Source organism: Coregonus lavaretus (genome assembly GCF_964263955.1).
Source record: "Coregonus lavaretus genome assembly, chromosome: 9".
In the NCBI taxonomy this organism is placed as follows: Eukaryota; Metazoa; Chordata; class Actinopteri; order Salmoniformes; family Salmonidae; genus Coregonus; species Coregonus lavaretus.
Genome location: NC_139996.1, coordinates 46,268,281 through 46,284,316, shown reverse-complemented (window position 1 = coordinate 46,284,316; position 16,036 = coordinate 46,268,281). Strand labels below are relative to the sequence as shown.

General features: G+C 43.3%; 1 protein-coding gene across 1 annotated transcript in view; it reads left to right on the top strand.

Annotated features, from left to right (window-relative positions):
* The window catches only part of LOC311135376 (receptor-type tyrosine-protein phosphatase eta-like), a gene marked incomplete at both ends in the record, with an annotated part of 62,662 nt that overhangs the window by 44,335 nt on the left and 2,291 nt on the right, over positions 1–16,036 (top strand). The window contains 19 exons of the mRNA XM_084169315.1: positions 1,040–1,300; positions 1,513–1,791; positions 2,152–2,418; positions 2,614–2,877; positions 3,532–3,792; positions 4,263–4,517; positions 4,725–4,991; positions 5,151–5,417; positions 8,833–9,096; positions 9,331–9,603; positions 9,780–10,046; positions 10,348–10,490; positions 10,613–10,766; positions 11,433–11,520; positions 13,309–13,353; positions 13,546–13,636; positions 13,783–13,873; positions 14,150–14,223; positions 14,522–14,656. Coding sequence (XP_084025441.1) covers positions 1,040–1,300; positions 1,513–1,791; positions 2,152–2,418; positions 2,614–2,877; positions 3,532–3,792; positions 4,263–4,517; positions 4,725–4,991; positions 5,151–5,417; positions 8,833–9,096; positions 9,331–9,603; positions 9,780–10,046; positions 10,348–10,490; positions 10,613–10,766; positions 11,433–11,520; positions 13,309–13,353; positions 13,546–13,636; positions 13,783–13,873; positions 14,150–14,223; positions 14,522–14,656 — 3,746 coding nt within the window. The remainder of the gene's footprint in view (positions 1–1,039; positions 1,301–1,512; positions 1,792–2,151; positions 2,419–2,613; positions 2,878–3,531; positions 3,793–4,262; positions 4,518–4,724; positions 4,992–5,150; positions 5,418–8,832; positions 9,097–9,330; positions 9,604–9,779; positions 10,047–10,347; positions 10,491–10,612; positions 10,767–11,432; positions 11,521–13,308; positions 13,354–13,545; positions 13,637–13,782; positions 13,874–14,149; positions 14,224–14,521; positions 14,657–16,036) is intronic.

Below are 16,036 nucleotides of genomic sequence, written 5' to 3'. Positions count from 1 at the left end.
AGTACAGAGAGCTCCGTGGAGAAAACCTGCTCCAGAGCTCTGGACCTCAGACTGGGACGAAGGTTCACCTTCCAACAGGACAACGACCCTAAGCACACAGCCAAGACAAAGCAGGAGTGGCTTCGGGACAAGTCTCTGAATGTCCTTGAGTAGCCCAGCTAGAGCCTGGGCTTGAACCCGATCTAACATCTCTGGAGAGACCTGAAAATAGCTGTGCAGCGACACTCCCCATCCAACCTGACAGAGCTTGAGAGGATCTGCAGAGAAGAATGGGAGAAACTCTTAACCTGTTTTTGCTTTGTCATTATGGGGTATTGTTGAGGGAAAAAAACTCAAATTAATCAATTTTAGAATAAGGCTGTAACATAACAAAATGTGGAAAAAGTCAAGGGGTCAGAATACCTATGGGATTGCAAAACTTGAAATACATATTTCCTATCTATTTACTAGACTACTAGGCCCAATTAAATGAGAGCTGTGCATGGTAGTATGCCTACTTTGGGAATATGAACCAATCACGGCCAGAAACGGTGAGGTATTTATTCTGCAATGGTTATGAAAATAAAATAGGAAAAAGATTCCTATGTCTAATTATTTTATATTCTAAAAATAAAACACCGATTTTTGCTCTTCTCACTAATGACAACTGGCTGAATTCTTGTTAATATGTTTTCCTGTTTTTTTTATAAGCTTTTCATCATACGCCATTTTCACAAAATAATTACTTACCAGCTTGCAATACAATATTTCAACTACTACCAAATGTGCGTACACATGGTATAACGTTTGGGGGGAGGTGAGTACATTCTCACGTCAAGCGACATTTTTATAAATGCCAACTTTTGCGTGAAAACTGGTGCACGCACATTTTGTGGTATATTTTGTACGTATTCACTGTTTATACATTAAGGAGGAACGGTAGGCTCGCCTATACTCCTTAAGAGTACATTCTTGGGCTAAATTTGACCTTGTTTTTGTCTTTTCTATACAGTCTATATTTCCGTCATTGCAATGAACCTTCTCGATTGTGCCCTGACAGAGCCTGTACAACCTGTGAACATTGTGACTATGGGACGAGGAACCAGTGAGCTGAATGTGACCTGGACCTTGCCTGGAGGGAGCGTGGACCAATACAACGTGAATATCTCTAATGCTGCTTTAAGCTATACATCCAGCCAAACCACACAGACCACAATGGCCAGCTTCACTGGGCTACAGTCAGGGATGCTCTATGAGGTCACAGTGACTGCTGTAGCTGGACCCTTCAGTAACCAGTCTGCTAGGGGCCAGTTAGCCACTGGTAAGTCATGGCTAATGGTGGCTATACTATGCATTTATTGTAGAGTTTCTGAAGGCTTCATAGTAGTTTGTCGTTTCTGAGAGTTTGTATGAGAGAGTGTGAGAAGGTTCTCTCTGTGTTTCAGGAAAAGCAAATGTACTTTGTGTGTGTTTGTGTGAATGTCAATTTGTTTTTGCAACTTTCCTAACATCGCTCGTATTTCTCCGCCACAGTGCCCAACCCACCTGGACCCCTCAACATCACAGAGAGGACAACCAGCTCCCTCTCTGTACAATGGACAACCCCAGGTCTAATGACTGGAGCTCCAGCCATCTCCTATAACATTAGCCACCAGCCTACTGGGACTGGTATTAGAGCAAGCACCCAGTCTACCTCTAATCTCAGCCATAACCTGTGCTCTCTGTCCTCTGGAACGTTCTACACCATCACAGTGATAACCGTGGGACCACAGGATCTGGGAAGCGCCCCTGTTAATACATCTGGATATACTTGTAAGTACACTTGTAACAACTGCATAGTGTGCTTAGGGTGACATTTTTGACGATGTGAAATTGTTGCAGAAGTCTTCTGAATTCTTTCCAATACTATGCACGGTTGATGCATGGTCCTGTATGGATCAGTTGGTAGAGCATGGCGCTTGCACTCCTAGGGTTGTGGGTTCGATTCCCGGGGCCACCCATACATAAAATGTATGCACACTTGACTGTAAATCGCTTTGGATTAATGCGTCTGCTAAATGGCATATACGCTATTATTTATATTATATATTATTTGAAATACTTCAGATTAAATGCCTTACCAAATTTCATATCCTATTAAGATCATTGATTAAGGTTACTTTTTTCTCCTAGTGCCCAAACCAGTGGTGAACCTCACAGCGAGCCCGTTGTCCACCTCCTCAGTGAAGCTACAGTGGACTGACCCTGTGGATGTTAAGTCCTACTACTCCTACAGAGTCCAGTACAGCAACAATACAGGCCCTGTTGAAGAGGAAACAGTCAATACGAACTTCACGGACGTCCCTGGCCTAGAACCTGGGACTGGCTATAACTTCACGGTTACAACGGTAGCAGCAGCGGGAAGCGACGGAATTCCAGAAAACACGTTCAGCTACACAAGTAAGCCAATATTCTAAACTTCCAAAGGTAGTCATAGAGTAATCCAAGAGTAATGCAAGGGTAATCCAAGTGCACTCTAGTCATCCAGCAAACTGCAGTTACTCTTGCATAGTTAAGAGGCGTATAACACCGGCTGCTAAATGATCCTGTTTTACAGATTATATTAATACAATATCTGCCCTTTTTGCCATTCAGAACCCAAGGCGGTCAGTAACCTCATGATCGAGGATCTGAACACAACCGCTATCAGGCTTTCCTGGTCCAAACAGGATGACCACAAACCCACCTACTCCTATCTGGTGACCGTCTCCAAGAGTGGTTCTATGGTTGAGAACGTATCAACCACGGTCGAGAGCTACACCTTCACCCATCTCCAGCCTGGGGACAGTTACACCTTCTCTGTGGTCACGGTCGTCCAGGGGATTAAGTCTGACTCAGTAGAGACGTCTAGCTACACAAGTACGGTTCCAAAGACGCCCCTCCCCCTCGTCCCTTTCTCACTTCCCCTTCTTTACATAGCAAAGTTGATTTAATATAAGATGGCTGACAGTGCGTGTTTCACATCTAAACCAAATTAAAGACTAATTTTCATAATAAACATTTACCACAACACTTTTAAGTTCTCTATATCTCTAGACTAAAATCTGAAATGTTAAAGGTCCAATGCAGCTGTTTTTATCTCAATAGCAAATCATTTCTGGGTAACAATGAAGTACCTTACTCTGATTGTTTCAAAATGGTCAAAAAGAAACAAAAATTGCTTCTATGCAACGAGCAAGTTATCAAGCAAGAATTTTGCTAGGACTGTCTGGGAGTGGTTTGAGTGGGGAGGGGAAAACAGAGGTTTGTAACTGTCTTTCTTATTGGTCTATTAACTAATTTACCACCTGGTGATGTCACTAGGTAGGCCAAAACTCCATCTCACCAAAACATGCTGAATTTTCTGGCGCTATGTTCAAACAGCTCTTACTCTAAAAGGGCATTATCATAATTTTGACAATTTAACAGTATTATTCCAACCTCAGTGTGGAAATATATATAAAACACAGGAAAATCACGTTTTTGACTGCACTGGGCCTTTAATGTAATGTTTTTGTTGTATCCAACATTTAGCACCTGGGGTGGTGACAAACATCGCCGCAATAGGAACAACAACCACAATGAATGTGACATGGGATGCCCCTGTGGGACAGGTGGACTCCTACACCGTCACAATCTACAATGACAACGTGATGGAAAACAACCTCACCATCTCCAATGACTCTCTAGAAGTAGTGTTCCAGAACCTGAAACCAGGCAAAGTCTATGTTGTCAGAGTGGTCACCAACAGTGGACCGCTCACTGATGCATCACTGAATGTTACAAATGCAACGTGTAAGTCAGTCAATGTTTTAGTAAAGTCCAACTTTCCAGATGTACTCCATTTGTTTAGTTGCTGCTGCTGTAAAGATAATTAGATATTTTTCTGAAGAGCATATACAATTACAGAGACATGATCATAATCTAGATGGAATGTTCTCTAATGTGGCGCAGTGGTCTAAGGCACTGCATCACAGTGCTAGCTGTGCCACTAGAGATCCTGGTTCGAGTCCAGGCTCTGTCGCTGCCGGCCGAGACCCAGAGACCCATGGGCGGCGCACAATTGGTCCAGCGTCGTCCAAGGTAGGGGAGGGTTTGGCCGGCAGGGATGTGGGTTCGTTTCCCACGGGGGGCCAGTATGAAGAAAAAAAAAAAAAAACACATGTATGCATTCACTGCTAAATGACTAAAAATGTTTAAAAAATGCCTGAATCACTCCACCTGCAATATCCTCCATAACTAAAGTCTCCCTGGTTTGTTCCCAGATCCCAACCCTCCTGGAACCCAGACGGTGGAGGACCAGACCACTAGTTCCATCAACATCAGCTGGGCCCGGCCCCTGGACATGGACCTGGGTCAGTACTGGTTCTCTGTGTTCCACCTGGACCAGCAGAACCTGACAGAACACAACTGGATCCTCCTGGAGAACCTCCAGTCTGGAACACTCTACAACATTGCTGTGGTAACCGTAGGGCCGTTGGACTACCAGAGCACAGTGGTGATGACAACCAGCTATACCAGTGAGTGACTACTGAACACACACAACTACACAGTATCTACACATGCATGTACCTGCAGCACATGGGGATGTGTGAAACTCACTTCTCAGCCTGAAGTGTCCCCACTTGCGCCGCCGAATAGCTAGTCCGTTACATACACACACTCGTATGTACGCACACACAGATTGAACATGTTCATAAATTATCTTTGCTGTTCGTTTGTCCCAGGGCCCGACTCTGTGAGCGGGCTGACAGAGGCAGGAATCACCCCCACCGATGTGACTCTAGTCTGGGATCAGCCGGAGAACAAAGCAGACTACTCCTTCAAGGTGGAGGTAACCTACCCCAACGGGTCCCTTTTCATCTCCGTCACTGTCAACAACACCACGACAACTGTCACCGGACTACAGTCGGGGAGCAACTACACCTTTACCGTGACAACGCTCACAGAGGACGGCACCATGGCAACCCCTGTGAAAGTGTTCTATTACACAAGTATGTTCCCATGGCAATAACAATTCTCAATGTCATTTTAAGAGTTATTTATCTTTCTAAATTGGTGTCAATAAGAGTACATATTAGGAACCAGCATATGTTGAACAGTATTCACCTCTTTGTATTACTCAAGTCAAACCTAAGATCCTTTGTATCCAGGACCATATCCCATTAGTGGGTTGGTGGCCCCGACAGTAAACACAACTGCTGTACATCTGACCTGGACCAAGCCACCTCAGTACCAGAGTGGTTACACATACCGTATCCAGACCGAGGGGTGCGTGTCTACTCCCACAAACCACACAGTGACAGGAGAGGTGGCCGTCATTACAGAACTCACACCAGGAACCAACTGCACCTTCAGTGTTTCCGTCAAGGCACAGGACGGTATAGAGGGAGGCACCGTCTCAATCTTTCAGTACACAGGTGAGACCTCCTTCCTTTTCACCTACAGGATGGTCAAAAATGATTGGCACCGTTGATAAATATGAGCAAAAAAGGCTATATAAAAATTATATGCTCAAAGAAAAGCGAGGGAAATTAAAATTGAAATTATGTTATTTTACAATACAATTGCTTAGAGAACGTTTTTGAAAAATTCTCGAAAAGATGGTTGTCAAAATTATAGGCAACCCTAAATATTCTAATAAATAAAATCAAACAAAATAAATCTGCATGGCTTCCTGTTTCACTGGGATATAATAACATTTGGTAATACGCATGGAATATCCCTTTGTCATCCATCTCCATTGGAAAAGGCAAACGGCTCACAAATGAAAGAGACAAATGGTTGTTGACCTTCATAAATCAGGCAATGGGTACAAGAAAATCACAAAAATATATAAATATGTACCACTTACCACTATTAGGGCAACAATGAATTAGTTAAAACCACTGGAACAGTGAAAAAATTGCCTGGTATTGGACACGAGTGTATCTTGTCCCCATGCACAGTGAGGAAGAATTACAGAACTTAGTCACATCTTTGGGTCACCAAGTCTCCAAATCTACAATTAGACACCACCTCCATGCCAATAGGCTATTTGGAAGGGTTGCCAGAAAAAAGCCTTTATTGAGAGCAACCAACAAATGTAAACACCTGGAGTTTGGTAAATAGCATTGGCACTTGGAATGGAACCGGTGCAAAGAGCTCTTTGGCCATGCACACCAGTGGTGAGTTTGTCCTCGAAAGAAGGATGTATATACAGAAAATAACCTCATGCCTACTGTAAAATATGGTGGTGCATCTTTGATGTTATTGGCAGGTTTTGGTTCCACTGATCCTGGGGCCCTTGTTAAGGTCAACGGCATCACATACTCTACCAAGTATCAGGTCATTTTAGCCAAATACCTGGTTGCCTTTGCCAGGAAGCTGAAACTTAGCCGTAAATGGATCTTCAGCAAGACAATAACCCCAAGCACACATAAAAATCCACAAAGAAATGGTTAATTGACAACAAAATCAACATTTTGCAGTTTCCGGACTTGAACCCCATTGAAAACCTGTGGTTTGAATTGAACCGAAGAATATCAAGGATCTGTAAAGATTCTGTATGGAGGAATGGTCTAAGATCCCTCTCAATGTGTTCTCCAATCTCATAAAACATTTTAGAAATATGCTCAGTGCTGTTATCCTCACAAGGGGAGGGTGCCAGAGTATTGAAAACAAGGTTGGCAATAAATTTGACACCTACAGTATCTTTTAGTTTTTTTGTATTACTTCCAAAAAAAATCCCTTTCTCTAAGCAATTGTATTAGTATAAATTCAAATGTTTTGGAGCATACAATATAGCTTAGTATTTGTATTATTTGTTTTATACAGTCTTTTTTAAATAAATGTGTCTCTGGATGACACATAATGTTTGTTTTCAACATTAGGGCTTTTTTCCTAAAGAAGTTAAATCCGCTTTGTGTTTTGTTTCCTTGCCACGATACTAATGAGTATCGCTATACTGGTATTGTCCCGGCCCTAGTAACCCCCGGAGTAAGTGGCCTTGCACGGGTCTGAGACCCTCCACAAAAACATTATTGTGACAACAGTGCCCCTATATCAGCCATTGCCGGAGCCCCCTGTGCCCGTAAGTAGTTGTTGGTGGCGGAGTCGAGGGAACGAGTAGGCTTGGGCACAACCATGCTATTATCCCACAGTCTCTGTGGTTCGTATGAACCCCGAAATGAGCTGTCTGTCTCCAGCTCAACGCTTTTCATTCCTGTGAATGATATTCAATTCCGAATCGCCCCTGTCTGTTAACACAGAAGGGGTCAGTTTTTCAGAGCAGTCTGTCCCATTCTCAGCTAGGTTACAAGGCGCTCTGTCGCCAGTACCTATGACTGGTCGGTAGGGTAACCTCCATTATAACTTTTTTTCTTTGGGTCTATGTTTAATGCGTATGGTCCAGCACTGGGTGCCAGCCGGTTACCGGAATACATCTTACTTCCTAAACCGAATGAGGCTCGTTGTGACAACAGTTCCCCTAAGTAGCACTGTCAATCGGGGTACGTCACTGATCACCGGAGCCCTTGTACCTAGAGTGTACCTGTTTTTTCAACCCTGAGGTCCACAGTATTCACGAGTGTCATAAGTGTTGTGTCTCCAGCATGTGAGTTAAATGAAAAGTGCCCCTTCTCCACGTTCAGACACACGGTTGTCAAAGGTGGAAATGGAAAAAGAATCGAGCGATGCATACCTCGGTTGCCTCAACTCTGGTACAGATATTTTATCCAGGTGGGGCTCTCTCCCTCAGGAGTGGAGGCTACACCTCTGGACTTGGCCCCAGAGAGGTCTAATCTGACGGCTAGAGGTTTACGTCTGAACTTGATTGCTACTATTCAGTCCAAAAGGGCGCCATCCACGAGAGGGCTGTATACGTATACGTGGCACGCGTTTGAGCTTTGGTGCCAAAATAAAGGAATTGTTCCTATTCAAAGTTCTCTGGGGGACATTTTAATGTTCCTACAGGAGCATTTTGAGCAGGGTGCTTCATTCTCCACTTTGAAAGTGTATATGGCGGCTATTTCAGCGTGTCATGTAGGAATTGATGGCGCCAGTCCAGAGGCTCATCCCCTGGCGGTGCGGTTCCTAAAAGGTGTGTGCCGTCTCAGACGGGTCTCTAAACCTATTGCGCCCATTTGGGATTTAGCTTTAGTTTTGGATGCTGTGGGTTAGTCCCCTTTGACCCACTGGAGTCTGTGGATCTGAAGATCTTCTCCTACAAGACCACCTTGCTTGTGGCTTTGGCCTCGGCTAAACGCGTTTAGGTTCTCCACACGTTATCCATACACACTTCCTGTACTCATTTCACCCCTGGCGACTCAAAGGTGACGTTACGTCTGAATGCAGCCTTCGTCCCGAGAGTCATGGTTATGTCCTTAGCTTTCAAGGTATTTCCCTTTTCGCCTCCTTTTTCTTCTGAAGAGCAACAGAGGTTACATGCCCTCTTTCCAGTATGAGCTTTACATGCGTACCTTGGGCGGACCCAGGATATCCGGTGACCAGCTTTTTGTCTCTTTTGCTAATCCAGCTGGCAGCAGGGCGCTTTCTAAACAGCATTTCTCCCACTCGATTGTGGAGGCTATCTCCCTGGCATATAGCAGCAAGGGGCACTCCACCAGGCGTCTGGCAGTGTCTTGGGTGTTATTTAAAGGGTTGACTGTAGTGGATATTTGTGCTGCGGATAGTTGGGCATCACCACACACTTTTTTGAGGTTTTATTGCTTGGATGTCACTGCTCCCAGTGTAGCCCACAGCGTGCTTACAGCTGGGACAGGGTCATCAGGCAGCGCGCAATGTGCGCAATACCCAATACCTAATTTCGCCCCCATCTCTGTTCCTCTCTACCAGAGCCTGAATCTGTCCAGCCATCCATCTCCAACAACGGTACCACCAGTACCATGGTGGTGAGCTGGGCGGCACCACCAGGGAATGTGGGGCAGTATGTGGTCCATCTGAACAGCACTGACCAAGTCTTTACCCCCGTATGGCTGAATTCCAACCAGCAGACACACACCTTCATGTACCTGTTAGCTGGGAGACAGTACACAGCCGTGGTGACCACTATCAGTGGGCCCTTCGATGAAACCTCAGGACCTGTAACTACAGCAACTCGTGAGTATAAGGGAGGAGCCAAGGGGAAAAGGGCCCAGAGTTCTACTTACAGTAGCATGCCTCCTTTGTCTGTCCGAGTTCATTCATTTGTTTTAACTGTTTAGTCTAAGACAAAGAACAATGTTTATTTCGCACCAGTCCAGAGTTAGCTTTCAGGATACTTTGCGCAAGGACATTCAATTCACGGATGTTATTTACAACTCAAGATAAATTGCTGTCAATTGTCTCTCTCAGAACCCAACCCGCCTGGGCCCATCGTGATCCTGGAGAAGACTACTAGTTCCATCACTGTGGAGTGGGGTGAAGCTCCTCTGATGGCCAACACCACCTTCAGTTACCTAGTGAAGTACCTGTCAACACAGACAGACGAAAAGACAGTCAATACCACAAATACAAGTCACACACTGCCAAGCCTTTCCTCTGGAACACCCTACAATATCTCTGTGGTTACAGTGGGAGTGCTATGGTTCCACAGTGAGGAGGTCTGGAGCAGTTTGGTCACAACCAGTGAGTGTCAACACACACACACACACACGTACATACACATGCGAGCATTCGAAAACCGACACACACAATCATTTCCAAACACATACACCCAAATACAATCCTGAGACTTTTGTTTTCTGTATTCATAACTATTGCTTTACTAACCTCTCTATGCTGTCTTTGATTGAATTTCCAAGGACCAGAGAGTGTCCAGTCACTCAGTGCAGTGACAGCAGAGGAGCACGTAACATTGACCTGGTCCAAGCCTGTGGGTCACAAACCAGGCTACAGCTACAGAGTGACCTGGACAAACTCCACTGGGTTCATCATCAGTAATACGACCACAGCTATGGAAAGCCTGCTCATCAATGGATTGGTCCCGGGTAGTCTGTATAACTTCGCTGTAACAATACAGACAGATGATGGAACAGAGGGCGCTCCAGTCTCAACCTCCAGCTGCACCAGTAAGATAATAGCATGTAGACTACCATACTGTACCACCAGTGTGTGATGCATTAAGAATGCATATAGGGATTTATAAAGGACGTACTATCGCAACTATCATCTACAGACACTGATCCAGATAGGGATCCTATTTTAGATGTATTATTGAACTGAGTTTTGGTCTCTTGTAAATAGGATTTTTGAACTGAGTTTTGATCTCTTGTAAATAAAAATGTCATTCAGCCATGGTCTGCACATTTTCTAGTAATACAATCAAACCTGAAACCTGAAAACCTCTCTCTCTCCCTCACTGTGCCATAGATGCCAGCCCTGTGTCCAACTTGAAGTGTTACTCTCCTAACGACCCCGACGCCAAGCTGACTCTGTCCTGGACCAAACCCAAAGGACTGAACCAGGGCTTTCAGATCACTGCTTATGAAACCATCCAACTCCCCCAGGGCCAGGTGAGGCTACACAATGTATTTCTCAAACAGTACAGTACATATTGGTCACCGAATCAAAAAATTTATTGATTGAATGAATGACTGAACGATTGCTTGATTAATTTATTAATTGATTGGTTTAGGTACACAATGAGACAAGTGGCGACTGTAACCCAGCCTGTGGTCACACAGTCCCTGGCCTGAAGCACAATACGGACTACACCCTGACCGTGACCACTCTGGGCTGTGGGGAAACCAGCACCGTCCAAAGCCTCACCTGCAAGACTGGCATTACTGGTATGTGATAGAAGCATAGTTCAATTGCAATGTAGGCTCAAATTTGATGGAATACGATATCACAACTTAATTACCCTCACCATTAGAACATTTATGTTTTTCACACAATGACATTGACAATATTAAAACCGTTATGTGTTGTACATGGATTTTCTTTACCTCTACAATATGTGTTGCCCGTGTAAAGATGTAGGATCTTCATTTGAGCCAGTTTGCTACGACAGGAAAATAATCCTGCAGCAACAGGAAATGTGAATTATGTGGATTATAATTAATGGACATTTTTGTAAGGGTTGTAATATTTTTTCGTAAGGGAAAATCAAGTCAAACATTTCTAAGTGGAAATGACAAACTTCAGAATACTTTATAAAACTCACATACACAGAGTATACCAAACATTAAGAACACCAAATGCAGTGTACCTCCCTCAGGACCCAGGTAGCTATTGCACTTTTACACTATGTGTTGACTGTATAAACCACCTAATACATTATACAATGATTCATAGTCATGTATGTAGACACCTGTAAGGTGCTATGAGCTGTTATGAGTACTTATAGATGTCTTACGATGATAAAATAAATGATGGATGTATTCGTAATATATTGCGTTCACAAGGCCTTCTCTTACATTTCTCTCCCTTCTTCTCTGGTCATTCTTATGTAGTGGTCACCAGTGTGGCTGTCGGGGTAACGCTTGGAGTTTTTGCCATCCTCTTCATCATCACTGCCGGCTTCATCATCTACTGGAGGAGGTGAGAGATCATCGTCGTAATACATACACTACTGGTCAAAAGTTTTAGAACACCTACTCATTCAAGGGTTTTTCTTTATTTTTACTATTTTCTACATTGTAGAATAATAGTGAAGACATCAAAACTATGAAATAACACATATGGAATCATGTAGTAACCAAAAATGTGTTAAACAAATCAAAATATATTTTATATTTGAGATTCTTCAAATAGCAACCCTTTGCCTTGGTGACAGCTTTGCACACTCTTGGCATTCTCTCAACCAGCTTCACCTGGAATGCTTTTCCAACAGTCTTGATGGAGTCCTCACATATCCTGAGCACAAACCATCTCAATTTGGTTGAGGTCGGGGGATTGTGGAGGCCAGGTAATCTGATGCAGCACTCCATCACTCTCCTTCTTGGTAAAATAGCCCTTACACAGCCTGAAGGTGTGTTGGGTCATTTTCCTGTTGAAAAACTAATGATAGTCCCACTAAGCCCAAACCAGATGGGATGGCGTATCGCTGCAGAATACTGTGGTAGCCATGCTGGTTAAGTGTGCCTTGAATTCTAAATAAATCACAGACAGTGTCACCAGCAAAGCACCCCCTCACCATAACACCTCCTCCTAATGCTTTCCGGTGGGAAATACACATGCGGAGATCATCCGTTCACCCACACAGCGTCTCACAAAGACACAGCTCTTGGAACCAAAAATCTCAAATTTGGACTCCAGACCAAAGGACAAATTTCCACTGGTCTAATGTCCATTGCTTTGGCCCAACCAAGTCTCTTCTTCTTATTGGTGTCCTTTAGTAGTGGTTTATTTGCAGCAATTCGACCATGAAGGCCTGATTCACACAGTCTCCTCTGAACAGTTGATGTTGAGATGTGTCTGTGACTTGAACTCTGTGAAGCATTTATTTGGGCTGCAATTTCTGAGGCTGGTAACTCTAATGAACGTATCCTCTGCAGCAGAGGTAACTCTGGGTCTTCCTTTCCTGTGGAGATCCAGTTTCATCATAGCGCTTGATGGTTTTTGCGACTGCACTTGAAGAAACTTTCAAAGTTATTGAAAAGTTCCGTATTGACTGACCTTCATGTCTTAAAGTAATGATGGACTGTCGTTTCTCTTTGCTTATTTGAGCGGTTCTTGCCATAATATGGACTTGGTCTTTTACCAAATGGGTCTGTATACCCCCTAAACCCCCACACCCCCACACCTTGTTCCAGAACAACTGATTGGCTCAAACACATTAAGAAGGAAATAAATTCCACTAATTAACTTTTAACAAGGCACACCTGTTAATTGAAATGCATTCCAGGTGACTACCTCATGAAGCTGGTTGAGAGAATGCCAAGATTGTGCAAAGCTGTCATCAAGGCAAAGGGTGGCTATTTGAAGAATCTCAAATATAAAATATTTTTTGATTTGTTTAACACTTTTTTGGTTACTACATGATTCTATATGTGTTATTTCATAGTTTTGATGTCTTCACTATTATTCTACAATGTAGAAAATAGTAAAAATAAAGAAAAACCCTTGAATGAGTAGGTGTTCTAAAACTTTTGACCGGTAGTGTATATGCATTTAGCAGACGCTTTTATCCAAAGCATACATTTTACTTATGGGTGGCCTCTGGAATCAAACCCACAATCCTGGTGTTGCAAGCACTATGCTCTACCAACTGAGCCATACAGGATCATCATAATCATCATCGTGCTCATCATCACTCGATAATTTAGATGGTTAAAAAAAAAAATTGGGGGATGGTCATATGATTTTTGTATGCATTTGTTTTTACAGACAAACCAAGAAAGACTCTTCAGACATCCAGATTCACTCTATGAGGTTATTATGATGATTCTTCACTTGTTTCTGATCCGTCTCAGTTTGAAATTGAATGCATTTTTTTCAGGGCTAAAGTGTGAGTATCAACTCTTATGGTAACCTATTAGGAGACTTGACACATTGAATGATGCTACTGTCTCTTGGTGTCACTCATGTGTTTGTGTTAATGCTTGTCTCCTGTGTCTCTATTAGCAGTACCGTGGCTGTGAGGGTGGAGGACTATGAAGCGTATTACAAGAAGCAGAGAGCAGACTCCAACTGTGGCTTTGCCGAGGAGTTTGAGGTAAAATATAAAGCTATTTATTCGTTCATACACATATTATGGATGTTCCATCAGGCATCAGTTGATGTTCTGTATTCTGTAAATATGCCTGTGTTTCTTTGTTAGCTACTCGTGCCTGGTGGCCTAACGTCTCCCTCTCCCTCTAGGACCTGAAGCTAGTGGGAACAGCCCAAGCAAAAACCAGCGCTTTGGCCATGGAGAACAAGTCCAAGAACCGCTACAACAATGTGCTTCCCTGTGAGTCAACCATGACCCCTGACCCCTGTCTCCATGACAACAACCCCTGTTCTCCTGCCACTGCTTACCATAGTTACCATTGCTTATCATATCTAATCCTCCATCCTCATTGCCGAACAGACTAACTCCTTTGTTTATTCAATAGCTTAGCTGTTTATTCAAGCAAGTGTTTACACTAGAGTGGTTGGGAGCATGATGCTCTGTCTCTGGGCAGAGTGACAGGAATTATCTTTCAGTTCTATCAATTGCTCATTGCTCCTCTTTCCCACATTCCAGATGATTCCTCAAGAGTGAAACTGTCCATCCATGGGAGTCCATTCGATGACTACATCAATTCTAACTACATCCCGGTGCGTACTGACCCATCATCATAATTTTCATTGCTATCATAATCAGCTTTCTCTGACCGTCTGTGCTTCAGCTCTGCTCTGGGGTTATTTCACAAAGCAAGATCGATATATAGCTAGATAACTTCAATTAACACTCAGATATAAGTATTTATTTTCAGGTTATAGAAGTATCTAATCTGTTATATCACATCTGTCTCACATTACCAGGATATACAGAGTTGAATGAAAATATTTAGAAAAGTTAGTTAGTGCTTGTAGTAGATGCTTACGTTCTGGGTCAATATGTTCCCACTGCCAGGGTTACAACTCCAGGAAGGAGTTTATTGCGGCCCAGGGTCCTTTGCCCGGCACTGTCAACGAGTTCTGGAGGATGATCTGGGAGAAGAACGTCCAGACTCTGGTCATGCTGACACGCTGTAACGAACAGGGACGAGTGAGTACACATACGCAGACACCATTTTGTTTGTGGGAAAGGGGATGTAACCATCTGCATGCAGAATATATAGTCATCTATTCAAATGCTCCTTCTCTGGTTCAGGTTGTTTAAGTGCTCCAGACTACCTTTCAGTCACTGCAGACCTCCCTATATGGTGTCAAGCTAGTCTTGAATGCACCAAAAATGAAATTCATGAATTTCACCATAGCCCGATCTCAGCCAGAGAAGGTTAGCATTTTCACATCTGGGGGCACATCCATTGAAAAGGTGTCATCCTACAAATACTTTGGTATATAGTTGGACCAGAAGCTCTCTACAAAGTTCACAAGGATAGTCTTGTGAAGAAGCTTAAACTGAAATGTGTTGTTTTTTTCACAACAAGGCTTGTTTTCTGTTTGAGGCTAGAATGAAGCTTGTTCAAGCCATGTTTCTTTCAGTAATTGATTATGGTGTACATGCATGCAGTCTCCTCTGTGCTACAGAGACTGGACTCAGTCTATCATGCATCCTTGCGCTTTGTAACAAATGCCAAGTCTCTGACCCACCAATTGCACCTTTTATCAAATGGTGGGCTGGACCTTGCTTTACATGTGCAGACAACTACATTGGTACTTTATGTGTTCATATACAACCTATGGTTCTAACGAGGAACTTAGCCTAAGATGCTTTTGGGAAATCGGGCTCAGATTGGCATGATGACGTGTTGCTGTGCTGATTGTACGGTACGTTTTATACTTTGTAATGTTGTACTGACTGCTGCTGCCTTCTTGGCCAGGTCTGGTCTCCCTTGTAAAAGAGACTGTGTCTCAATGGGAATTTCCTTGTTAATTGAAAACAAATCTAACAGACACACACAAGACAGCACACTACCAGATTCAGGGCCGGATCAGTCTCGACGCCAGTCGTCAAGCCCAAGCAAGGATGGTGACCAAAATGAAAATATTTACACAAACAGAAATTGCAAAAGGACAAGAGTATTTACACAAACAAACACTGGCAGGCCACCAGGCCGAAAGACTAACCTGCCCACCTCTCTCTCACTAAGTGCCAAACCAACACACCTGTGCAATGATCAATTATCAAGGGCTGCTTTCAGTACGAAAATAAATGTGTGGAACGTTCAATTAAATGGAAACTGTGCTGTACTGAACGACTAGATGAAAAACAGGGAGCATTGTCTTCTTCTTCAAAATTGGGTTGCTTATTGTTAGTAAATGGCTTTAAGCTACAGTACCAGTCAAAAGTTTGGACACACGTACTCATTCTAGGGTTTCTTTATTTGTGTTATTTTCTACATTATAAAATAATAGTGAAGACATCAAAACTATGAAATAACACATGGAATCATGTAGCAACACACAAAATGTTAACATATTA